The 26,197-nt window shown below is 54.5% G+C and overlaps 1 protein-coding gene across 1 annotated transcript; it reads left to right on the top strand.

Annotated features, from left to right (window-relative positions):
- On the top strand, positions 1–21,196 carry TNS4 (tensin 4). Its single transcript, XM_024573397.4, has 13 exons — positions 1–364; positions 3,884–4,415; positions 10,050–10,473; positions 11,526–11,956; positions 14,052–14,138; positions 14,447–14,572; positions 15,735–15,827; positions 15,923–16,000; positions 17,054–17,125; positions 17,968–18,136; positions 18,769–18,837; positions 19,096–19,122; positions 19,575–21,196. Exons 2-13 carry the CDS (start codon positions 3,977–3,979, stop codon positions 19,714–19,716), a joined length of 2,157 nt encoding a protein of 718 aa, XP_024429165.2. The 5' UTR covers positions 1–364; positions 3,884–3,976; the 3' UTR covers positions 19,717–21,196.
- The last annotated feature ends 5,001 nt before the right edge of the window (positions 21,197–26,197 follow it).

Raw genomic sequence — 26,197 nt, 5'->3', positions numbered from 1 at the left:
CAAGCAAGGCTCCGCTGAGCATGTGGTACACGTAGGGGCAAGGTGGGGCCGGGGGTGGGAGGGAGCTTGGGAGCTCCTCACACTCACCCCTAGCCCCAGCCCACCTCAGGCCAGGCCAGGCCACCACCCAATGCTTCCCTTCTCTGTGCCTGGGCCAGCCCCACCTGAGCTGTCCAGCCAGGGGAGGGGCAGGACCTGCAGGCTGTTGGCCAAGTGTAGGACCCTGAGGGGAGGAGGGAGGCGGGCGATCTTAAGGCGGGTCTGAGGTGAACTGTGCCTCCACTCACTGCTCACCTGGTCTCTGAGCTGTCTTGATCCCAGGAGCCAGGAGTGAACGCAGCTGCCTTTCTGCCCTGGACACCAGGTAGGTGCCTTGATTCTTTAAGGAGAAGAGAGGGAGACTCAGCACCTTTCCAGCCCTGACTCACTTAACCCTGTGTCCTCTGCTTCTCCACTTCTGGGGCTCCGGGCTCGGGGTGAAGGTGGAGAGAAAAGGGGGAAGAGGCTGGGAATGAGAGAAATAGTCTCAGGACCACAGACCACTGAGTTTAGCACTTTGAGGGAGAAACTCTGTGCCCCTGAGTGTACAGATGAGAGAACCAAGGTGCAGGGAGGAGAAGAGGTTTGCCCAAGGCCATGCAGACTTGGGAAGGGAATGGGCACAGAACCAGGCCTCCTGCCTCCCAGCCTGGCCTGAGCCCTGGTGCTGGGCCCCTCAGGCTGCTAGGAACCCAGAGGTAGGGACCGTAGCCTTCAGTGGTCCTGCAGGTCCCTGCTGTCCCTGGGTCTGGGTGGAGGGGATGGAACAGTCAGAAGCCACTCTTCCAGGATGGGGGTTGAGTGAGGTTTGAGTTAATGACGCAGGTAGCTTTTGGGGGGACTCAGATTTACTCTCTTCCACACTCTCCCTTCACGGACCTGGGCCTATAGGAGGGAAAAGAGGTTGGCAATGATACAGAAGAGGAAAAATGCCAAAGTAGCAGGATGCTCCTGCCTCCAGAGCCCTTGGGAACAAAGAGATTGAGTCCAAATCTGAAGGGGGATTGGGTGGGAAGGACCTATAAATAGGGCTGAGCTGGCTGGAGCCCTCTCTGGCCAGTATACACTCCCCATCCTACCTCTACCAGCCCCCCCACACACACACACAGAGTCCTGAGCCCCAGGGACCCGACCCTCTCCCTTACAGAAGGAAGGAAAGAACTAGCAAAGTGCACTGGTTGGGGCAGGGTGTCCAGGAATAAAGGAATGCACCCAGGCCCTGCCCAGGGAGGGCCAGGGAGATTCAGGGGTGTGAAAGTGAGAGGAGTTTGAAAAAGAGCCCTCCCAGGCCTGCCCCATGGGTTCCAGAAACCCAGGAGGGGAAGAGTTGAAAGGGGTCCTAAATCTATGAGGCAGAGGCACAGAATATGGGAGCCTTGACCACCCAGGTTCAAGTCCCAATCCCACTCGGTCCTGTGGGATGTATGACCTTGAGCAAATCCCTTAACCTCTCTAGCCCCACAGTAAGAGTACCCTCCTCACAGAACCATTGAGAAAAGGAAATGAGTAAATTTTAACTGCCTGTTATTGTAATAGCCCCATTATATAAATGGGGCAACTGAGGTCCAGAAAGGAAGGAAAGGCTTCCTTCCCAGGGTGGCACAAAAGTAGTTTCCAAATCAATTGGCAGGCATCCTGGGTCCTCATCCCGGGGGGAGACCCAGGCCCCCAATGTGCCCCCAATGAAGTCACTAAGCCCAGCCGCCTCTGCGGGGCCCAGAAGAGAACCCTGCCGAGGTCCTGCCCCAGCAAACCCAGGCCTCTGGGAGCATGTGAGGAAAAAGCCGTAGCTCTGTGTCCTCAGCTGCCCCCAGGAAGGAGCTCAGAGACCGATTCCCTTCCACTGCCATTTATAGACACGCTTCAGGAGCCTGGGATGCGCCACCCCCTCCAGGACTTGGCCAGGGAGAAGTCTGGCAGAGGCCCACAGAAGCTATGGATGAGGAGAGGGGCCTGTCTTTTCTCATTAACTTACTGTGTGACTTGGGCAAATCACATCCCCTCTCTGGACCTCAGGTGTCCCTCTGCATTTGAACTCCATGTGGTACAAGGAGTTAAGCGACCAAAGGCCCACAGCCTGGGTTTGAATCCCTGCTATATCATTTATCTGAGTGTACAGCCCATGCAGATTTCTTAACCTCTCTGAGCCTCAGTATCTTCATCTATAAAATGGGCTGGCACTAGGGGTGCAATCCTTCCTAGGATTGTGAGCAGAGAGTTACCAGAGGTAACAAACACAGATCAGCACCTGGCACTTGGTGAATGCTTGATAAATGGGAGCTATTATTATTTACTCTTATGAAGCTCTTTTGCCCTAGACAAGCCCTTATTTCTAAGTAGTATTTAGAACTGTCCAACTGCTTTCCCAAGCAGCACCTCACTGGTCACTCTCAGGGAAGGTGCAGGCCAGGAATTCTCACGCCCACCTCACAGAGGAGGATGCTAAGTTTCATCCTAAGGAACTGTTGGAGCTGGGAATCAAATCTGAATCTTCAAGCTCCAGAGTCCACATTTATTTCATTTGCCCCAGGCTGGCCTCAACACCTTTTCTAGCACTGGGGGTCTGACTCTAAAGGGGGTCTCATGGAAGCATCTTGGACAAAGGAGAAGCAGAGTTGGGGAATATTGGGGTTGCGCAGCGAGTCTCAGGGCAGGCAGTAAAAGTGTGATCAGCATGTCCCAGCTCCTTACAGTTTCCTTGGCAGCCCGAGTCCCAGAACCTCTTACCCCCTACCCAGCCCCACCTGTAGCAAAGTACTAGTATATGACATTATGATTAGACAACAAGAAGGACTTTCCACAGTGAGGAAAATGAGGAAGTTGTGGCATCTCTTTCCCAGATGAGCCCCCAAGGAGTGAATATCAAATGATGATGTCACTCCCCAGCTCAGAACTGTTCGGTAGCTCCCTCTTGTCCCACTGAGCCCAGCCTGCAAGTCTCTGCAGGGGCTGGCCAGCTTGCCTCTCCCACCCCATCTTTCCCTCCGTCTACCCTAGGTGCACCCTGTTCCCTGTGCTCAGTGATGCCTCCCGATCTCCCTGTCTGGCAGGGCCTCTGAACACCTGCCTCCTCACTGCCACCTGCCTGGCCAGCTAGCTCCTGCTTTTCCTTCTTGCCTCCCCTTATACATGTTCCTTCCTCCAGGAAGTCCTCCCTAACCTCCCCACCTACAGAGTCCCCTCCACTTCCCCTCCTCCCTAGTGTCACTGTTTGCGTGATTGCTCACCTGCTTACTTGTCTGGTTCACACCCTGGCCCACGTGGGGTAGCAGCTAAATGCAGGAGCTCTAACATCAGGCAGCCTGGGGTCCATTCTGCTCTGACACTTGTTGGCCACTTGCCCCTGGGCAAGTTATTTACCTCTCTGTGCCTCCATTCCCACACTGTAACATGGTGTAATTATAATATTACTTCATAGGGTGGTTACGAGGATTTGAAGACTTTGTGCGTAAACACTAGTAACTATGCACATAGTAATCACTCAATAAATATTAGCTAGCATTTAATAAATATTGCTGGTATCTAGTAGATATTTAATAAACATCTATTGAAGTTATTTTATTTAACAATAACTTGCACAATGCTTAGTATGTGCCAGGCTATTCTAAGCATGTTACAAATATTAACTCATTTTATAGATAAGGAAACTGAGGCACAGGGAAGGTATCTAACCTGCCCGATGTTATACAGCTGGTGAGTGGTGGAGCCAAGGTGCAAACCCAGGCGGTCTGGCTCCAGTATCCACACTCTCAGTGAAGGAATAAATATGCCTTTGTTTGGGGGGAGAGGAAGCAGGGGCTTCATCTACAAAAGGTACTCAGCTCCCACCCCTGGCCTCTTTCAGGTCCTGGGAGCTCCTGGTTGGCAGGTGACATCTCTGGGATATAAGCAAGGCTGGTCAGAAGCCAGAGGTAAACCGCCGGACACTGCCCCCACCATGTCGCAGGTGATGTCCAGCTCCCTGCTGGCAGGAGGCCACGCAGTCCATTTGGCTCCCTGTGAGGAACCCAGGAGGGCCCTGCACCCAGCACCCAGCCCCAACCTGCCACCGCAGTGTCCTTACTATACCACACAAGGCTGGAGAGTGCAGGCACTGATGGCCCCCACGCCCTGCAAGGAACCCCACAACAGGCTCCAGCAGGCCCCACCGGCTGGAGCCAAGGCCAGCGGCCTCCTACCGCCCATGGGTGAGCAGACCTCAGGAGCCCTGGACGACCTTGACTCCTACATTGACCTCTCACTGGAGAGCCTCAACCAGATGATTCTGGAACTGGACCCCACCTTCCAGCTGCTCCCCCCAGGGCCTGGTGGCCCCTGGGCTGAGCCCACCCAGAGCACTTCCCCAAGGAGAAAGAAAGAAGAACCTGAAGGCTTGGGTAAGGACCTGGGGCACAGTGCCAGGAGGGGAACAGGGACCAGAGCTCAGGAAGGAGGACTTTTCTACAGAACAGGAGCAGGAGGCAATGTCCTGCTGGGAGATGACATGCAGCCTTAAACAATTTGCTTAACTTCTCTATTTTTGCTGCTATATAAAAGGGATAAATACAAGTTTCCCTCACTATCCACTTCTATATGGCTCCTGAGTTTGGAAAGTGATGGATATCTGCTTTATGTGATTTTTCAGAGAATTTAAATAAGCTAATATATTTATTTAAATATACATATTTATATATTTGGTATAATGCAGTGCATTATTTATATATATACATATATATTTTTGTACAATGCCATGCATTATACATATTTATATAATACAATGCCATGCGTATACATATTTATATAATACAATGCCATGCATTATAAATAAGTGCCCAATACACGTGGGGCCCCAGGACCTTGCTCTTCTATAGTGTCCCTCCTTAGGTCCTTACCTGGGCCTCTTAAAAATTTTGTAGGGTGTCTATCTGATCCCCTATCCCTGTGTAGGGGAGTATTACTCTGGGGAGGCCCAAGCTGGAAGGACGGGGCTGGAGGGACCCAGATTTTGGCCTGTTCAGGGTGGTGACCCTGCTGTGTTAAGCAGTCGTGTGCTTGTAAAGGTTTGACAACTGGCTTCCTGGTAGGCTGGAGGAGAGCCCTGATATGAAGCCTTTACCAGTTTCCATGGTGTCGATTCTCCCGCTGTGGCCCATTTCAAGCCACCAACATGATGTCACTGAATGTGACGTGGGAAGGAGACACACAGTGGCAGGCTATTGTACAGTGTTTGCACCAGACCAGTACAGCGGATATAAGTAACCCCAAGGGTACGGATCATAGTAAAAAGTAGGAAAATCGTTGGAATGTGGTGAATTTTGAATATTTATTACTTCTGTTTTGAATATGTCATTTTATTATAATTTTATATCATTTAATTTTTAATAATGGCTGAGTTTAGCAACCAGCCTGACAAAATTCTGGAAATTTAACAGTCAGCTGTCCTGAGCTGGTACAAGCCACCTCCAGCACACCATTGAATCCTCGGGGGCCTAGAGACCCCTACATCTGGCTTCAGTTTCCCAAACACGAAGTTTTCAGTTTACTTTGAAAATGAAGGTCACAGAGCAGCAGCCCCATTAGACAGGCTGGAAGACAGAGGCCTCCAGAGATTTAAGCAATCAGCGTGGGCCAGGGAGTGTGGTTAGGGTTAAAGATAGGATCCGTGAGAATTTCTACTTATTTGTTGAGCATTTGCTATATCCAGGCACTGTGCCGAGCACTTTATAGTAGAACCTTTAATCCTCCCAATTCACCCCCATGGAGTGACTGTTTTATCCTCATTTTATGGATGAAAAACTGGAGGTTGATGGAGTTGAGTAAGGAGCCAACCTAGCCTAATCACTGGGGTCAGGCAGACCTTACACAATCTGTTTACTTCACTTCTTTGTGTCTCAGATTCCTCATCTGTAAAATATAAATGAGTTCTTACCTCAAAGGGTGTTGCAGGGATTAAAAGAAATAACACTCGTTGGGTGTTTACCGCCAGTTCTGGCACACTGTGAGTCACTATTAATGGCGGCTGCTTTATTAAACTGGAGGGCTGCATTTAGGACCAGGCCCAGGACAGGGTCAGGCTCTGGGGTGAAAGTGAGCCCCACACCCAGGTCCTCTGGCGCCGGGGCCCCTGACCTGCCTTCTGTTCCTCCCACTGAGCTCTGCCCGCAAGGCCAGTTAAAAGAACTGCCTCCAGCCCTCAAGAGTCTTCCTGCTTTTTATGGCCAGTCCTGGGCATGTCTCTGCAGGGAAGGTGGTTGGGGCCTAATTGCCAGTGACAAGAGCAAGTCCAGGACTTTAATGTTCCTGCCCCAAGGCATGTTCCACACACTGGAGGCCGGGGGTGGGGGTAGGAGTGTTGAGACTAGTCTCTGGGGAGCATCCACATGTGTGAGGCGGGGATGTTGACAGCTGGGCCCTTCCTTCGAGGAGCTGATAGGCAGAGGTCTGTGTTCTCTGATGCCAACATGAGGACGTGTCCACCTGACTCGGGCACTCAGAACACGGCTGTGGTCAGAGAGGCCTAAAGAAGCTGCCTAGCTCTGTCCTAGCCCCTTCTGATGGAATTTTTTTTTTAAATCCTCTCCTCTAATCTGCACTTGGATACCCGCAATGTCTGGGAGCTCGCTTCCTCCTGATCCAGCCCGGCCTGGTCAGTTCCCTGTTAGAAAGTTCCATGTGATCACTCAGAACAGCGAGCACCCGCACGTCACTGTGCTGAGCTGCACCTTTCTTGTGCATCCTGACCTCCCAAATCGCCCCCCCAGACCTCCACTACTGGTGACAAAGCAAGCCCCCCCTGGCCCGTGGCAACTGACTCTGGGCACCGCAGTGAGCTGTCACACAGCCACATGTGTTCCCTGCAGAGGGCCTCCCTGCGTTTGCAGTCTCATCCTTCCAACTTTTGGGGTGTTGAAGGGAAGACATTCCATAATTGGGGTGCTAGTAGATGTTCGCTGTTTCTCTTCCCTCACTTGGCAAAATTAAAAATTAAACATTGGTGACCCTATGTTGATCCCTCCCCTAAATACAGGCAGGGGCAAAAGTAGGTTTACTGTTGTTCGTATGGAAAATAGTACAATAATCCATAAATAATAACGCGAGAATAAACTCTGTGTTTTGTGTACTCACAGCTGTAAGCCCACTTGTGTCCCACCCTGCAGGTGCAGAAAGACCTTAGGATGTATGACCCCAGCATCCACCCTGTGGAGGAAACAGTGATAAGCTCCCTGCCTCTGCCTCCTGCTCACCTTCCTTCAGGCTTTGTGGGGGCAGGGTGGGGTTCCCATCCCACAGGGGACGTGGCTCCTAGAAGCACAACCCATCTTTCTTTCTTTATCCTCCCTTCCACCCCTCCCCATCTTTGGAACAGACCCCCACATTTTATTTTCCAGCAGTTTCTGCCAGGCAAGGCTGTTTGCCAATCCCAAGTGAAAGGTGCCTAAATACTGTCTCTCCTCCCCCCACCCACGTGACCTCACCCACCCACCCGGGTGTTGGCGCCTGCTTCCACTGTGTGCTGCTCAGACTCGCCCCAGGGGCCTGCAAACAGTGACTGCACCAGGTGATGGGTGGGGGCCTCCCCCTCCCCCAGCCACATGCACCTCAGGGCAACAGCAGGAAGTGACTCACAGCTCCAGGACTGCTCCTGCACTCTCCACTGGCTTCCTTCCCCCCCAAGCGTGGCCTTTGGAGAGTTTGAGCGACCCAGCAAGGAAGTGGCCCAGAGCTTCCCCAGACCAACAGACCCTCCCCAAAGCAGCCAAGCACCTTCTCACAGGGCAAGGCCTCAGGGAAAGGGTCCCCAGGAGCCCCTCCTCCAGGCAAGAGGCCCCCAGTCAGAGCACAGGCACAGAAGTCGGGCTCCTCTTTCTCCCTGGCTGTGTGGCACTGGACAACTCACCTAACCTTTCTGTGCCTCGATTTCTCATCTGTTGGACGGAATGAATAATATTGCCTGCTTCCATCGAGTTATCGTGAAGGCTGAATAAATTAATACAGGTAACACGTTTTTAACAGTGCTGGCACACAGAACTTAATAAATACCAGCCTTTATTAAAAATTGTGCAGTAAATGTTAGCTCCACCCTCTCCCCCCATTTCTCTGGGCCTCAGTGTCCTCTATAAAAGAGATGACTGCTGGCACTGGGCATGAGGACCGTTATGAAGCTTGAAAGGATTATGGGTATAAACACTATAAAGTCCTATAAAAATACTAGTTGTGCTTGCCAAACTTCCAGAAGAATCCACCCCATTCCGAGACATCATTTCTTTCAGAGCCCACAGTACATTGTGCCAAATATTCTCCTCTTGCCGTCAACAGTGGGACCCACGCTTTAGCCAGAGTACTAGCCACCTGGCCAATACTGCCCCCAAAAGCAAGTGGGGAGAAGATGCCCCTAGAATCCCACTGTGAGCCAAACTCCAGGCTCCATTCATCCGCGTACTTTATCCTCACCACAATCGTTGGCTTTACATCCCCACTTTGCCCATGAGGAAACTGAGGTGCAGGGTGGTTAGGGAAGTTACCCGATGCCTCTTGGCGGGAAAGTGGCAAAGCTGGGACTCAACACCGGGACTTTGTGTGATGACAAAGCCAGGCCCGTGCCTCACCTCTGGAGCAAGAAGCCCAGGTCAGCCTGCCATCACCTCTCATCTGACGCAATCCTGCACCCCAACTCTGGCCCAAGCAGGCTCAGACAGAGGCAGTGGTGCTGAGCAGAGCCAGAAGGCCCTACCCCGGAGCAGGCTGGGGCAGGTAGGGACTCCAGAGTCACAGCTGGCAGGGTGTGTGTGCCAGGGCCCAAGTAGGGGAGAGGCGGGTAGACAGGAGCTGAGGGTGCAGTTTCCTGCTGACTCTGCCTCAGTTTCCATCCTGGGAAGCCAGAGGCAGGGGTCATAGCCCTCAGTAACCCCCACTTTTCACTACCTTTGCTGGAAAAGTACTGAGGACAGCTCCTCTCCCCCAGGCCAGGAAGAGGGGTATCCATCCTCACCATGGGGAGAATCACAGGGCACCCCACTCCAGGGATGAACACGGTCTGGGGACAAAAGTCCTAGGTGCCCCCACTGGGTAATTTAAGAGCTTCAGAGTGAGCCAGCAGCCCGGGCCAAGTGCGATGACCAGCCACTGTACACCAGCCACCAGCACGGCCCGTGGCCGCAGAGCTCCAAGCCCTGCCCTCTGGGAACTCTTGCTCTAAAGCAGAGTTCTCAGACTCTGCAGTGGACCCGGATCCCCAGGTTCTTGCTAAAATTGCAGATTCTGATGCGATAGGCCTGGGGTGGAGCCTGAGATTCTGCACATCAGGCCAGCTCCCAGGTACAGTGAGCTGCTGGGCAGGGACCACGGTGACGTCGGAATCACCTGGGGAACTGAACAAACAACCTGAGGCCTGAGCCCACCCCAGAGATGCTGGTCTAATGGGTGCAAAGGGGAGCCTGGGCATTAGGACTTTCAAAGGCTCATTGGGTGATTCTAGGGTGCAACCAGGGCTTCACAGTAGGTACAGACATAGAAACAGCTTTCGCACACCCTGAGTAATAGAGGCACCAGAAGAGGGACTGGCACACTCTGTTAAGCAGTCATTTCAGCCTGGAGGGTGGGGCATACACAAAGGGCTTACTCTGTGCAGGTTTTAAAGGGCTAACTATGTGACAGGCATGGTGATGGGCCCCCACATTCATCTCATTTCATCCTCACTGCCCCCATTTGACAGGTGTGGAAACTGAGCTTCTAGGTGATGAAGTCAGTTAGCCAAACTCTCTCAGATAGTAAGTGGCACAGCCCAATCTGAAACCCAGGTCTGTCTGACTCCAAGGCAAGGTCTGTCCCCACCAAGGGATGATGTCACAAAGAGGGTCACTTTGGCACTGGGCCCTGAAGGTGGAGATAGATACCAGTCCTGATTCCAATGAGATTCTCTTCTCTGAGTCTCAGTTGTCTAGTCTGTAGAAAAGAGGGGGGCCCTCCCAGCGTATCCTGTCCTGGGATTCCAGCCTCCCAGTAACACCATTGCTCTGCCTCTCTCCCCAAAGATATAAAGTACATCGAGGTGACCTCCACGAGGTCAACGTGCCACGATGGCCCCCAGCGCTGCTCCAGCCCATCTGTCAGCCCGCCTTTCGGCTCCCCACGCAGTGGTGGCCTCCTTCTTTCCAGAGACGTCCCCCGAGAGACCCGGAGCAGCAGTGAAAGCCTCATCTTCTCTGGGAACCAAGGCAGGGGCCACCAGCGTCCTCTGCCCCCATCTGGGGCTCCATCCTCTCATCCCTCACCCTCTCCTAGCATCTCCATCCCCTGCATGAGGAGCAAGGCCTCAGGCCCCCAGAGCTTGGGGTCCCCACTGAAGGCTTCTGCAGGCTGGGAGAAGGGGCTGCGGGGCTCTGGCCCACAGCAAGGCAGCAGGGTCTCTGCACTCTCAGCCAGCCCAGCATCTGACATCAGCTACGTGTTTGGAAGGTAAGTCACTCCCAGGATAGCTTCTGACGTTTCCCCCACAGCACACACACACACACACACAGAGCCTAAAACTGGAGAGGCACCCTGCTCTGAGCAAAATCTGGGAATGCACCAAAAATAAAAGAGTGGATGTTCTCTTTTATGCCATCACAGCCATTGGGATCTCAAGCCTCCATTTAGAATGTGATTCAGTACACAAAAACCTTGACTTACATCCACCTCTTGGGAAAAGAACTGTTGTATTAATGAGGCCTACCTGTATCCTTTCCAACCCTCACGCAGTCCATCTCGAGGAAGGGGGCCTAGAATGAACCATTTAGGAAAGAAGAGACTCCGTCCTCATTGTTGCTGGCAAAACCCAACTGGAGGGAGGCAGACCTGCTGGTATTATTGACAATCACCCAGCCCAGTCCCCGCAGGCCTCCCAATAGAGCTGCACTCACACACCCACCCTGCGCAGGAAGGCCAAACCTCAGGACCTCTGTCCCCCACACCAGTTCCAGAGCCACCGTGTGGAGGCAGTCCCCGGCAAGGAGGCTGGGGTCCCACAGCCATGCCCACTGGCACAGGTCTGTGAGCTCAGGGAGAGTCTGGCTGGGTGCAGTGCTGATCTCCTCCTCCCCCAGCCGGGGAATTCCCTCTGCATTAGATCAGACATGGTCCAGCCCAGGTCCAGCCTGCGTGCAGGGCTCGTGGGAGTGACAGAGTGATGGGGAGGCTGGTGTGACAACTCAGTCAGACCCGCCTTGCTTGGGAAGTGGAGGGAATCCATCCAGCCTAAGCCCTGAGATGTGTGGACGGACAGCCCATTTGGCTACTTTAATTGACCAAAGACTCAACAGTGCAGGGACATTTCTGTGTCCTTCAGCACCCCTTGGGGGTCGGGCAGGCATGCCTTTTGCTCTGGGACATAAGGAGTGGATCCTGTAGTATTTTATTTGATCAAGGCCACAGGCACCCAGATCACTAAATGACAGAGCCTGGCTCTGGCCCCCAAGTGTCCACCTCAGCACCCTAACACTCTGCCCATCTGCTGCTCTCTCCTCTTGCAGCAGCCAGTCCCTCCTCCACTCCAGCCTCTCCAGCCAACAGTCATGTTCTAGGTCCTTGGAAAGCCCAGCCAGCTGTTCCTCCAGCCTCCACAGCCTGGGCCCAGGGTCCCTGTGTACGAGAGCCAGTGACATCCAGGTCCCCAGCAATACCATCGCAGGCATGGGCCAGCCCAGAGCCACCTGTTCCCCACCACTGGCCAAGGAACATGCCAGCAGCTGCCCCCCATCCATCGCCAACTCTATGGTGGACATACCCATCGTGCTGATCAACGGCTGCCCGGAACCAGGGTCTCCCCCACCCCAGGGGACCGCAGGACATCAGGACTCCATCCGATCTGGGGCTGCTTCTGCCAGCAACCCTTGTCCAGCCACCAGGATCCACAGCCAGTCCCCGCCAGATGCCTCTCCCGCCCCATCCCCAGAAGGCACGGGTAAGCCAACACCTCAAGCATTGTAGGCTTTGGCAAGGGGGGACAGACAAAGCACCAGGGGGCTTCTGCAATAGTCAGTCAACACACTGACTGAGTACCTTCTGTGTGCCAAGCACCATGCCAGGGAGTCGGGAGAGAGGAAGACAGTCTAGAAAGAGAGACCCAAACCAAGGATAACTGTAGAGTAGGATAAACACAAGGGAAAAGGAATGTTCAAAGTCTTATGGGGCCACTGAGGGAGGGGTGATCCCTTCAGTATGGAGAACTGGGAGGACTCCTTAGAGGAAGGGACACCTTCCCTGGACCCGGATGCAGATCAGAAGTCCGTGGCCAGAGCAGGAGAGGAAGGGCGTCTCCAGCAGAGGGAACAGCGCCCACCAGCATGAAGGTATGGAGCACAGGGCATGTTTAGGAAATGACTGGAATGTCGGGGCCCGGGGGAGGTCATTGAGAGTAATTTAGGGCCAGATTGTAAAAGGCCTTGAACACTAAGCTAAAGGGTGGATTTTACCCTTTAGGCAACGGGAGAGCATCAGAGTGTCTCAAACAGGAGAGCGATGGGGGCAGTCAACAGATCCGCTTGGCAGATGAGTTACATACAAGGCCAGGCCTGGGCAGGGAGAGCAGTTTCTGTTTGGTTCTGCTTGGGTTCTTATCATGAGGTGGTCCAGACAAGCCGAAACAGAAGCTGAACCACGGTGGTGGGGTGGTGAAGGAGAGGAGACAGAGCCTGGAGACCCTCGGGCTGTGGAAGCAGCAGCCTGGATGACTAAACTTGGGAGAGCGTGAGGGAGAGGGCGAGTCAGTCAGTTGGCCATAACTCTGATGCTGGTGAACGGACGGGCAGACAAAGGGGGACAGGGGAACAGAGATGATGCATTCCAGTTCAGACAGCTAAAACCACAAAACAGCAAACACCCTCTTCCCCGGAGTCTGGGACTGCAGGCGTCCAAAAGAGCAAACCCAACCAGAACCCAAAGCAGTAAACAACAGGCCATGAGCAGAGCCCCTGCCAAGCCCCTGGGGACACTGCCCCTCCTCGCTCAGCCATCTCCTTCCCAGGACCAGCCTCTCAGCCCTCCCTGGGCCACGAAATGGGTATCAAGGTGACTCCTGGCCACAGGGGATTCGGGGGCAGAGGGGATGAAATGCTGACTCCAGCCGGCTGCTCCGTCCCACTCTCGAAGCCGTGTCAATGCAAGCAAGAGCAATGCTCAGGCCTTTGAATCTGCTCTGACCATTTTCCTAGGACAAATCATTTGCAGATTCTGGTCCAGTTTTTGTGAGTTACTCTCAGCTGACCACAACACACCTTTTCAAGATGCTGAAATTAAGAACCGCTGCTCTCTGCCTTAGGGACCCAGAAAGTGGGCATTTTGGCATCTCAAAGAGCACATCCACTTCATTTGGTGATAGTCCTATCCTGGTTTGGTGACGCCTGTGATTATCGCTCTTCATACCCTGGGATTGTATTAGATTCGGCAAAATAGTCTCACAACAAAATTCATTGTAACTTCACAGGTTGTTGGAGTATAAGGGCCTCCGAGGTTTCTGAGTTCACACAGTCCCCTCCGGGCTTTAGGGGCCAAACAGTGGCCCCAAGTCAGAGTCAGGAATCCCATCGCCTGACCTCTGAGCACACACTTGCCTGCCCGGACCTGCTGTTTTCATTTCCTTCACCTTTCTTTCATTTTTTCCCCCAAATTGAATAAACCCCTAAGGAACTCGCAGGGTTATTAAGGAGGAGAAGAGTGAAATCAAACAAACGATGTATCTCAGAACCGCTTATTTATCCTTTATTCAGTTCCCAGCAGGGCACTAAGTTTGAGAAACTGCTTCTTATTGAACCAAGATTTTTATCTATTGTTTTTTTTTTATCCATTACCAAGGATACCAGGGAAGACCCCTAAATACTAGATGCGCTAAACCCTGAAGTTCTTCTGTTGCATTTTGCCTCTTTAGGCAGCTAGAGATACAGTGTGGTTAGGGTAGGAGAGCGTGGGATAAATGGGACCACTGGGCAGGGGATGGGGGAGGGTCTCCCAGCTCCCCACTGTCCAGCCTCCAGGGTCCCCCCTTCTCTGTCTGTCTCCAGGTCCCACCAGGGACATGCAGCCCACCATGAAGTTTGTGATGGACACCTCTAAATACTGGTTTAAGCCAAGCATCACCCGAGAGCAAGGTAAGAGAAAATACAGTGCTTCAGGGGACAAGTGGCTTGGGAGTCGGGCCTGGGTCCTGCAGTCGGGGCCCTGGGCCATGGCAGAGAAGGTAACGGCAAAGAGCAGGTCCAGGGAAGGGCATGTCCTGTGGACCTCAGGACCTGAGGACCGAGCTCTAGCGGCAGTGGAGGAGATTACAGAAGAGCAAGGACTTCCTGGGAACAAGAGGCAGCTCTGTAACAGCTGCTCTATGGAGACCCTATGGGGCTGGTGGACAGTAGCCATCCAGGTGGGGTGGTAACTGTCTCTGACCTGAGGATTGTTCCAGCCATCGAGATGCTGAGGAAGGAGGGGCCTGGGACTTTCGTCGTGAGGGACAGCTCTTCATACCGAGGCTCGTTCGGCCTCGCCCTGAAGGTGCAGGAGGCCCCCGCCGCTGCCCAGAACACGTCAGGTGTGTGCCCATCCCTGTCCCTCCTCAAGGCCTGTCCGAGGCAACAGCATCTGCTGGGGTCTAGTCCCAGCTCTGCTGCCACTCGCAGGGTGATCTTGGGCCAGTCCCACCACGACCCCTGGGAGCGGGGCCTGCCTGAGCCTCCCCTAGCGGCCCTCCAGCGCTGGGGCTCTGTGAGAAGCTCCTTTCACAGCCAGCCTGAGCTGCACAGCCCTCCGGGAGCCCCCAGATTCCCTGATTTAATCTCATGGTGGGAAGAGGAGGAGGAAGTTCCCAGCCCCTCTCCGGCGGCTCTCTTCTGAGTGCCCACCTCCCTCCAGACCGGATCTATCACTAAGGAACCCAATGTAAAAACACATGTGTGACAGCTTTGTCACGTGTTTGCCCATGGTCTTGCACAGGCAGCACACAGGGAGGGGACGTCCACCCTGCCCCAGGCACTGTGGAAGGCACCGGGGTGCCTCACTGGGGAAAGAGGTTAAACACAGGTCCCTGCAGTATGAGGTACCTGGTCACAGCCCCTCCCTGAGCCCCGGGATCACAGCTCTCTATGACAAACATGAGGTGACGGGGGCACCAAGAGTTAGCAGATGACCACACAGAGCAAGCAAGTGGTAGAGTGGAAACCCAAGGATGAAAAGCCAGCTGGGATTTCTCTACCCTACGCCTCTCTCACCTCTCAGGCTAAATAAGAAACCTGGGATGCTGTTGGCTGTCAGGGAAGCCTTGCCCATGAGCCCAGAGAGAGGAGGGAGCTGTGGGTTGGTGGAGAAGGAGCAGAGGGCATTGTTTATCCTCCCAGGCCAGCTCCAGCAGGGACCATCTGGTGGAGAGTCACAGGCGCCTGGGAGGGGGTGGAGAGGGGGAGAGAGAAACCAGGCTGAAGAGTTGAGATTTGATCTAAACCATCCCTGAGAGTTCTTGAGACCAGGAGAAAGGTCTCCTGAAGGGAAAGTTACTGGACGCAGAAGCCTTTGAGCAGAAGTGTGGGCACCTCCTTCAGAGGAGGCCTTAGAGACGGGATTCCCACCTGCAGCCCCAGAGGCAGGAAGAGGAGGGACAAGTTAACATCTGGATGGACCCAGAGCGGGCAGGTCAGGTGTGGCTAACAACGGGCTCTGGATCGCTTACCCACACCCACGCTTTCTTCTTCTTTGTCCAGGGGAGGACAGCAGTGACCTGATCCGCCACTTCCTCATCGAGTCCACCGCCAAAGGGGTGCATCTCAAAGGAGCGGATGAGGAGCCCTATTTTGGTGAGCCCCCAGGCCCCGGGGTGGGCCCGCCACCCTGGGCCAGGAGGGTGGTCTGGGAAAGGCCTTCTCATGCAGGACCACTCGTTTCCTTGCAGGGAGCCTCTCAGCCTTCGTGTGCCAGCACTCCATCATGGCCCTGGCCCTGCCCTGCAAACTCACCATCCCGCAGAAAGGTGGGTCTGGGCCCTGAGGAGGCAGCGGCAGGGCACTGGGTCTATGTGTTCCCTCCAGAAGGGAAGGGCCCCGAGTGGTCACGTCTCACCTGATTTATGGGTTATTTCACTGCCACAGTACCAAGTACATACTCTAGGATCCATCAGCAACATCTCCGCTTCCAAGCTATGAGAATTCGAGGGTGTTTATCACCCGAGCCTCAGTTTCCTCATCTGTGAAATGGGCACGGCTGTCATCATGCCTACTTATCGGACTGGTGCGGGGACTAAACGAGATAACTCAGACAAGGCTCTTAGCACCATGCCTGGCACAGTGGACGTTTGGTAAACAGTAGCCTTCTTTGAGAGGATGAAAGGGACATTAAATTAGCCAGTCTGGGGAAGTTTGGGGTTTTTTCCTCCCAAGTCTAACATTTACTGGGGACTCCATCCTTCCTTCATCCCTCACTCCACCCTGTGGAGTAGATGTTGCTGTTACCCCCATTTCACAGATAAGTAGGGTTCAGGGTGTGAAGTAACTCACCCAAAGGCACTCAGAGTCAGGCCTCAAGCCCAGAGCAGGAAGCCCCCTCCAGAGTTTACAGCCCAGCCTCGGAGGAGCGCCCCGGACAGAGAGAGAGGAAGGGGGTCATCTCTCAGGAGGAGCCAGCAAGGGGACTTCTGGGAGAGGAAGCAAGGACAGGGGGAGCCCCTGGTAGAGGGATGGCGAGAGGCTCACTACTTGCAGCAAAGCAAGGCCTGGGTTGGTGCGGATCGGAATGAAGTGAGGGGTCAGGGGCTTCTGAGGACCAGGTCACTGCAGCTGCCCTGGGGCGGGAGGAGTAAGGAAAGGAAGGATGGATCAAAAGGCTTGCGAGCTGGGGGCTGGGGAGCCCGGAGTGGCCCCCTCCGCCTGATTACAGTAATCACACCTGGTTTCTCAGCCCAGTCACTTCCTGAAGGTGTGGGCGGAGGTGGAGGTGTTCAAAGGCATTAATGCAGCCTGTTCCCGGGAGAGGGGTCCATTCACTCCACCCCCGGCCCCTCGGGGCTTGTTCCTTTACTTTGGCTCAGAATTGGGAGGTGGAGACGGAGCCTCAGACCCCTCTACTGACAGCCGGGCCTCCTGCCTGAAGAAATCTGCGGGTGAGTGGTACGTGGGAGGCTCCGGGCTTGGCTCTGCCCCTGGAGGGCACCTCCCAGCCCTGCACGCACGCATACACGCATGTCCACACGTGTTTCTCATCACAGCTTTATTTCTTCATCTTTAACAAGGTGCCACATTCCTCCCCTTCCCTGTAAAGCGGGAGATGAGAGGCTGCAGGCAGTGGGCCAAGGGGAGGAGGGGCTGGAGAGGAGGGGCCTCGGGGAGGCTTACACACCATCCTGCACACACAGGAGCACAGGCGGACGTGCTGGGGTCTGTTTGGACCTACAGTACCTGCTCCGCAGGTTATCTCTACGTCTCCATCCTCTGTGGGGTCCTGGGGGTTTCCACAGGCAGAAGGTCCCGCCTCCTCACATCCAGAGGCCAATCACAGATCAGCAATTGTATGAGTGACAGCCCCTACCCTGTATTCCTGAGCACAATGGCCCCCTCCCCATCCTTGTTTTTTCTCTCTTCTCTCAACAATGAACAGGGGCTCCAAGGGGTGGGTGGAGGTGGAGGTGGAGTCAGCGCCAGCCACGGGTCTGGACAGAAGGAAGGTTTGCCTGAGTGTCCCACAGGGCAACGCTGTCCCACCCAGGGGCCAGGGCAGTACAAAGCAACAGATGATCCCAAAGTTCTCAGGGGCCCGCCACAAATTAGTCTCCCACACAGTCTTAGTGTGTGTGCCTGGTGGCTCAAAGAGGAGCCCTACTGGCTTTCTGAAGAAGAAAGGCCACCCTGCCCCCGGCTCTGGGCAGAGGAAGGACCAGGGCCTGGGTGACCGCCGCCCATCCCACAAATCCTGGCAGGGCCACAGCGCAGTGTCTGTGTCCCACAGGCGGCCAGGCCCTCTACCTGAGCTCTGTGAGCGTGGAGACCCTGACCGGAGCCTTGGCCATACGGAAGGCTATCTTGACCACCTTGGAGAGGGACGTCCTCCCCACACCCACCGTGGTCCACTTCAAAGTCACCGAGCAAGGCATCACCTTGACCGACCTCCAGAGGAAGTAAGGGACTTCCCTTACCCTGGGGCTACAGGGCTGGACAGGGTGAGCTGGAGGGCACAGCCAAGATGATTATGGATCGGTGATGAAGGCTGAGTTCAGTATACTGGACCCCATTGGGTCAGTGAGGTGCTGAGTGACGCCAGGCAAGTTCTGTGTCTTCATTTAGCCTCACTCCGATGACCTGCCAAAGCCCCCTTTCCCTGTGACTGATGGAGATGGAATCAACCAGCATTCACTGGGCATCGATTGAGTCCACACCCACTGATAGAACATCTGCCAGACACTGGGACTCAGTGGGATGAGGCTGCTCCTTCCCTGGGCTCGGGGATTTACAGTCTAGCAGGAGCCTGGTCTTGGTCTGGAAAAACAAGAGACGACCAAGACATAACTCCTATCCTCAAATAGTTAGATGACATGGTGGGCGGGGAGGAGAAAAGGGGCTAGCAAACCCCAGTACCCAATGAAAGGCCAGAAGTACAAACATGTGCTCTGGGGCCCGCTGGTGGAAAGATTGCAGTGGGCTGCAAGGGGCCCAGCTGGGAGGCTGGGACGACAGGGAGCTGGGGATGGTGGAGATGCATGATGCAGGGACTGGATCTCACCGGCTCCCCTTCTCTCCTTTCTCCTCCCAGGCTGTTTTTCCGGCGCCATTACCCCCTCACCACCCTCCGCTTCTGTGGCATGGACCCTGAACAACAAAAGTGAGTTCAAGCTGGACCACATGAAGAAGGCCATCCAGGCCCCAGCTGTCCATGAAGTTCCCTTCTGGCTCTGGGACTGGGATCCCAGACAGAGCCTGTGACCCTCAGTAGCCAGGGCAGCAGGAGGGGCAGGCGGGACGTGGTAGGGGCGAGGACAAAGCTGGGCATTCTCTACCCTGCTCAGCCAGGGCTGGAGCGGGAGTCGGAGGCATGAAGCAGAGCCTCAGCACTCACTACTGTCCATGTTCCTTCCCACAGGTGGCAGAAGTACTGCAAGCCCTCCCGGTAAGGCCTTCCTGTCCACTCGGTCAATCACCATAAGAGGTCTCCCTGAGGCAGGGCCTCCCACCCAGCATGGGGAGGGAATTCAGAAAGAATGGGGGCCCATCCTGACCTTAAGAACCCGTGGTTTTGATAGGGGCAGCACAGGCTCTAACCTCAGGGAACCTTAGTCTGTAGGGAGGCTCCTGGCTGATGGCCAAGACACATCCTTGCCCTCCCCTTTCTGATGGGAAATATACAGGTCCTGTCCCCGGGAACCCCCATTTCAAAATGATAAAAACCCAGATCTTGAACTCAGGGACCTCCCAGTCTGACACCCCCTCTCAGAGAGATCAAATTGTAATGAGGTGCCGGGGCCACTTGGCTGGGGAAGGGGCAGGAAGGGGCTCTGTGGGCTGAGCTCCCCGCTCCCAGCCTGGAAGCCCCTCCTCACTCAGGCTGCCCTCTCCCACCAGGATCTTTGGGTTTGTGGCCAAGAGCCAGACCGAATCACAGGAGAACGTGTGCCACCTCTTCGCAGAGTATGACGCGGTCCAGCCGACCTCAGAGGTCATCAGCCTGGTGAATGCTCTGCTGCAGGACACAGAAAGGGTATAGAGGGGAGCCCCCTGCACATGTTCCCAGATACCCAAGGGACTTGCTCAGAATTCCTCTCCACCCCTCAACACACTGCTGTAGCCACACTGATGGACTGAAGGAGACTGGTACTAAGTGGAAACCTTTGAATCCCCTATGACCTTCAGCAGTGACTTTCATTCAGACCCCCCCTGGGCCTCAGTTTCCCCATCCCGGAGAGGAGACCGATAGGATCTGCTGTTCCTCCGAGACTTTGGTGGGCATCTGAACAAGCTCCCTGGTATTCTGAAGCACACCCATATCTGAGGCCCCCACGTGCAAACAGCCTCTGAGGACACCTGGTTCCATCAGTCTGGAGGCCTGCGCCCCCGTTTCACCGCAAACAGCAGTGCTGGGTCGTCAGACCGCGGGGCCCCGGCCAGAGGCTGGCCAGGGGAGCAGATGGATGCGAGGATTGAGGACCAAGGCAGAGATGGACTGACTCTCTTTCCTTTCATATCTGTTCCTTTCCACATTTCCCTAAAGGCTTCTTGGGCAGCTGTTCCCAGGACAAAGCTGAATTCTCTGCCTTAAGTTCTTCAGCCAGGAGGCCATGGCAGTTAGGGCGGCTCAGCCAGGGCAGACTTGCCCCCATGGTCAGAGCAGACCCAGCTGTCCTCACGCTCTTGCTGTCTCATCCCCTCCATTGCAAATAAGCGTCAAAGCCCCATCTTTTTTAAGTTTTTGGAAAGCAAGTGTCCCCCTGTTGGTGTCACAGTGGTCCCAGTGTTGCTGGTGTGACCACACCTGGGGTGGGGACAGAGAGATCCCTGTCTGAGATCCCTCCAGAACTGACACAAGAAATGGATCTCTAGTTCTGCCTCAGCTCCAGTCTTTCTGAGTCCCCCTGCCCTCAACAGACACACACCCGCCCTTACAGCGGTGTGGCGACAACTAGCCCTACAGCCACAGGGGGGCAGCAGAGAGTCAGGAATGCAGACAGGCCCCCACTCCAGGAGGCTCGGAGAAGCTGGGCGGTCTTTCCCGCCCCACCCCCACCCAGCCTTCCAGAAACTGGGATCGTTTGTCTAGCAGGCCTGGGGTCCTAAGGACGCCACGCCATGAGGGTGGGAAGGGAGGCTCAGAGAAGAAACACACTTTTGCTCTACGAAGACAAGTACCTGCTGTCTTCTAGCCATGGGCCCGGCTAGAACATCGTTCTCTTTGGCCAAAGTTGGGCCTCACAAATCATGATTTCAACTCAGGAAACCAAACCGGGCTGAAGCGGCCCTGAGCTGATGGATTGGCTGAGACCAGCCCACCCAGCCTGTGGTCTGGTACTGCCCCACCCCCAGAGACTACAGAATGCTAGACAAGGTTCTCAAGGTCACAGTGCCCAAGTTCTCGAGGTCACAGCCCAGAGGCAAGGGGCAGGGAAGGAAGGAGCTGGCAGAGAGCCCTCCATATACTCATGGGTGCCTGTGTAGCTCCCTTCATGGAAAATAAAGTGTCTGTCTTTGTACAACAGTTGGTTCTGAGGCAATAGGGACTGTCCCCTCAGAGACGGAGACCTGAACAGAGAAGGGGACCTGAGTTGGCAGGAGTTGGCTATGTCTTAGAGAAGCTCACCTGTGCCCCACCCCCTCCCAGCAGTACAGTCTCCACTGGCTTCCACTTCATAAACCATCACTTAAACCACACGCTGTCCATTCTCATGTCCAGCACGATCCCTTTCCTGCCACTCTGCCAGGAAGACAGAGGGTTAGGACTTCCCCTGTGTCCCAGGGCCAAAGGTGAGCATGTGTGGCCCCCTCGGCTGGTTCCCAGGCCCCACTCGGGTTCCCTGAGGGTCAAGCAGAGGTGAATGGGACGTGAGGGGTTCAGAAGAGTCCTTGGACCCAGAGGAGCCCTGAGTGACCACTCCAGCGCTAGGGAACTGGATAGGGGCCCCGTCATCCCACCCCAGGCCTGGGGGTTCTACCTGGCTTCTGCTGCTGGCAGTCCAAGTCCAAGGGGTACCCAAGGGGGCTGCAGGGGGCTCCTGAAGAGCCTTAGGAGGGGGAGAGCTGCCGCTTCTGTTTGGGCTGAGCTGTGGGCCCCAGTGGCAGATGCTGTCCTGGAAGGCCTTGAAAGAGGCGCTCCCAACAGCTGTGAATAGCCCTGCCTCCCCTCCCACTACCAAACTGCACTTCCAGCCCCTGGCCTAGGCCGCCCCCCTCCCCAGGCTGTGGACAGAGTCTACAGAAGCTAAGAATCTCTGCCGCATGTGCTGTAGTTCGTCTTTCCTCCAGGAAAACTTAACATGGAACTTGACATTTGCGGGCAGGCAGAGCAGCCAGCCCAGCAAGGGTGGGTGGGAGGTTGGAGGGCAGAGGGGAGGAAGGACTGTCACCAACCCAGGTACCAGGAGGGGAGGGCTTGTTGTACCCATACATGGACGCCCAGGAGTTTTCTCTCCAGAAGGTTTCAGGCGTTACAGCCCTTGGCCTTAAGCCCCCCTCCTGATACCCCCTCCAGTGTCACTTCTCCCAGCTTTCCATCCCTCCCCATCCGTTTCTCCATCCTTCCCTCTACATACACAATTGCTGCCCGCCTGCCTCCCCAAGGCTAGTTCCTCTCTCCCTCCCCTCTCCCCCATCAGACCTTCTCCACCCACCCACCCCTAAACCCATCTCCTCCCTCTTTACAGAAAAACCTTCCCTCTCTCTCACTATTTTCGCATTTAATTCCTTTGCCCCTTTGTCTCAAGTGGCTGGACCCAGAGCAAAGCCCAGCTGCTGTTGGAGTGACGGATGGCAAGGGAAGGTGGCAGCTGCCTGAACCGCCAACCATTTGAAACTCAGACCCCCATGCCCCACGAACCCTGCCTCCCCTCCGGCTGCAGAGTGACCCCCCAGAAGGCTGAAGCACCCTCACTCCTACCCCCCATCTGACTATCTCCCCACAGTCGTCCACCAAGGCCCAGGCTGCTCACCTCTGCTGTTTCATCCTTGACCTAGTTTTCCTTGACCTCCTATCCTTAATTCTCATGTCATTCAATAGGCTCGGGGCTTGGAACCAGGGCAGCGCAAGGGGTTAAGGGCCCTCAACCCAGAGATTGGTACCCTGATTCATGTAACAACTGTTTTCTGGCTGCATGCTTTGCTCATGTGAGCCAGGAAAACACATAAATACAATAGTGGATGACAGAGGTTTGTAAGTGCCACGTAGGGCTGGCAGGAAGGGTAAAAACAGGGAAGACAGACTTTACCCATTTGGAAGGAACGAGGGCAATACTACCGAGGAGACGTCATTTAAATTGGGTCTTCAAGGAGGGACAGGAGTTTAGCACACAAAAAAGGGGGCGAAATCTCCTGCACTAAGGGCAATGTGAGGCACATCATATATGTTTAATCCCATTTTACAGATTAGAAGACTGAGATGCATAGGGTTAGCCTGCCCGCATTCACCTAGCTAGGAAATGGCAAAGAAAGGATTCCAAACCTGTGCCCACTCTACTTCCTCAGCATTCTCAGACAAGCAGATGGATGGACTTGTGTGCAAAGCACACGGGTGTGAGAAGGTATCACATTTAGTGTGGCTGAAGTGTATGGCACCCAAAGGAGTAAGTGAGAAAGGAAGCAGAGGAAAGAGGCAGGAGCCGGGTCATCAAGAGCATCACGGGCTAAATGGAGAATGTCTAGGGAATGAGGACTTGCTCCGTGAGCGAATGAGTGACGCTGGACTCGGAGTCACTGCGTGCAGTTGCGCAGGTCCCGCAGTGCACAGCCACGCAGAGAATGTGCTTGGAATTCATCCTGTAGGTCACAAAGAGACATCAAAGGCTTTGTGGCCAGGGAGTAAGCAACCACATTTGTGCTTTTGAAATATGACCGTGGGGCAGGCAGCAAGGTTGGGAAGAAGTGTGATGGGAAGAGGAAGCTGTGAGCACTTGTAATTCAGGCCATGAAAGGGATAAGAGCCTGAGAAGAGGGGCTCTTACTCCAAGTCAGGTGGGAGCAGGAGCCGACTTGACCCGGGCCTGGGTCCTTGGTTCTCTCTGAACTCGGAAGGACCATGTGGAAAAGAGCAAGACCAGAGGCTCCCATTCCCCCTTGTATTAGTCTGCTCGGGCTGCCATAACAAAATCCCACAGGCTGGGCTTACACAAGCTGGAACGGCAGATATTTGCCCTCTCACAGTTCTGGAGCCTGAAGCCAGCCAGCATGGTTGGGTTCTGGTATGAGCTCTCTTCTTGGTTACAGATGGCCACCTTCTCGCTGTTCACATGGCATTTCCTCAGTGTGTGTCCTGGAGAGAGGGATCCATCACTTCTCTGGACATTGAGGCTCAGTTTTCTCAATTGCAATATCCCTACCCTATAAAATTAAGGTTATGGGCCCTGGCCAGGTAGCTCAGTTAGTTAGAGCATCATCCTGATACACCAAGGTCGCAGGTTCGATCACCAGTCAGGGCGCATACAAGTATCAACCAATGAATACATAAATGAATGGAACAGCAATTCAATGTTCCTCTCTGTCTCTCTCCCTCTCTTCCTCTCGCACTCTTAAATCAATAAATAAAAATAAATAAATGAAACAAAATTTTTAAAAATTAAGGTTGCAGGAAACCTAAAGACACCCTGGACAAATGTGTGTTATGTGCAGGACAGCACCTCCATCAACCTTTCCCCGAGTGCCTAACGTCTACGCCGTGTCCCACGGCCCCTGGAACGGGAGCTCCCTGAGAAAAACGACTCGTCATGCTCAGCACTGAGTCCTCAGCACCTAGAACAGTGTCTGGCACACACCGGGCTGCAGGGCTGCAGGAAGTATTCGTTAGAAGCTTTGCCCTACGTTATCTCATTTAATCTGGACATCACCACCACACAAGCACTATTTTTCACCCTCACTTGGTAGATATGGAACTGTGGATTAGGTGATTCATGTTCCAGATTCCAACCGTATGTGCTGGAGTGAGACTGGAACCCAGGCAATCTGGACCCAAATCGGTGGTGATGATGATAACAAGGAAGATATTTGAAGCCTATTAAACCAGAGGCCATCAAGTCCAGTCCCCTGCCTCATCCAGGTACACAGGGATAGGGTTCTCTGCCCCACCTTCCTGTGTGGTCCCCAGCCTCAGGCTACTCAGGATGTTGACAAAATCACCTCTCCCCCTTTCCACCTGGAAGGTGGCACATCCTCCTTTGTCATCTTCTACCCAGAATCTTCCATCAGGACCTCCTTCCTTCCTCACAAATGATAGTCCTTATTACTTAGTTTCCCCTTTCTAGTGCCTGAGGAATCCCATTCCATTTGGGTGCCTGAACACCCACCTTGGTCCCACAGGGAAATGGTACAAAAAAAACATTGCCCCAAGTTCTAATCTGCTTCTACCATCAGCCTAAGCCTTCAGGCAAGCAAGGCACAGGCTCACTAGGCCTCAGTTTCCCATCTGTGTAATGGGTGAGCTGGAGAAGATTTTAGAGGCTATTCTCAGCCTTGGTCTTCTTGGGACCTTTTCCAGCCACCAGGCTAGAGCCATCCCCTCTCTCTCCATCCTCCCATCCCCCACCTCTACCCCCCAACACACACATCTCCTCTACAGCCAAGATATGGCCCTGCTCTCCCCAAAGCTTCCTGTGTGGCCTTTCCTCCCTCCTCCCTCCCACCCCAGAAATTCAGGATCTCCTTCCGGGCAGCCTCTACTCTTCCCCCACTCTGGGTCTTCCCTCTACTTTGGATTGTGCTGACCCTCCCTTCCTCTACCAGTGCCCAGAGTCCCCCACAGGCCACCAGAGCCCCCTACAAGGCCACCATCTGCAAATAGCACAACTGGAAGCTGATCCTTCCCCAGTCTGCAGGGCGGTCTGCCCTCATTAGGGTCCCACGAACGTCCCCTGCAGGGATTTGCAAAGCAACTTGTGTTTTAAAGGGAACCTCCCTCACCCAAAAGAAAATTTTTCAAAACTGTTAAGGTCTGCTTACATATAAACCCTTCCGGGCCTGTTGCCTGGGACTTAGGACTCACCCACCCCTAAACTCTTCTGGGGAAGGTTTTTGTTTTTACCACAGCCCCGCCCTTGCCGCACTGGGCTGGGCCTGCCTAGGGCTCCTCGAAGTGGGGGTGGTCACAGGTCCTGGGAGCACAGTTCAGGCCGGCCTGGCCTGACCCCTCAGGCTGCCATCAGGCCAGGGGTCACCAAGCAGTCACATGTCTTCTCAGTCACTTTGAATGAGAAGCCTTGAACTGAGGCTGAGAAATGAAGTTGGGAAACAGCTCAGGCAAAGGCAATTGGGCTTTTTTTTTTCTTATGCTTTTTTTGGGGGGGTGGGGGGACCTCTATTGTCCGTGATGCTGGAAAATTGAATTTATTTCCTGAGCAGTCTGGTCCGATTTCCCCTGGGTGGGGATGAGGCTGGGCTCCCCTCCCTGCTGCCCCAACTCAGAGGTTTCTAGCTCCACTCAGTGACTGGACCCTGAGGCCCTGGCTCTGCCTAGCAGCACCCCACCCCCAGCACAGCCCTCCCTCGGGAAGCCC

Source organism: Desmodus rotundus, chromosome 9 (genome assembly GCF_022682495.2).
Source record: "Desmodus rotundus isolate HL8 chromosome 9, HLdesRot8A.1, whole genome shotgun sequence".
NCBI lineage: Eukaryota > Metazoa > Chordata > Mammalia > Chiroptera > Phyllostomidae > Desmodus > Desmodus rotundus.
This window is presented reverse-complemented; position numbering and strand designations above follow the sequence as displayed.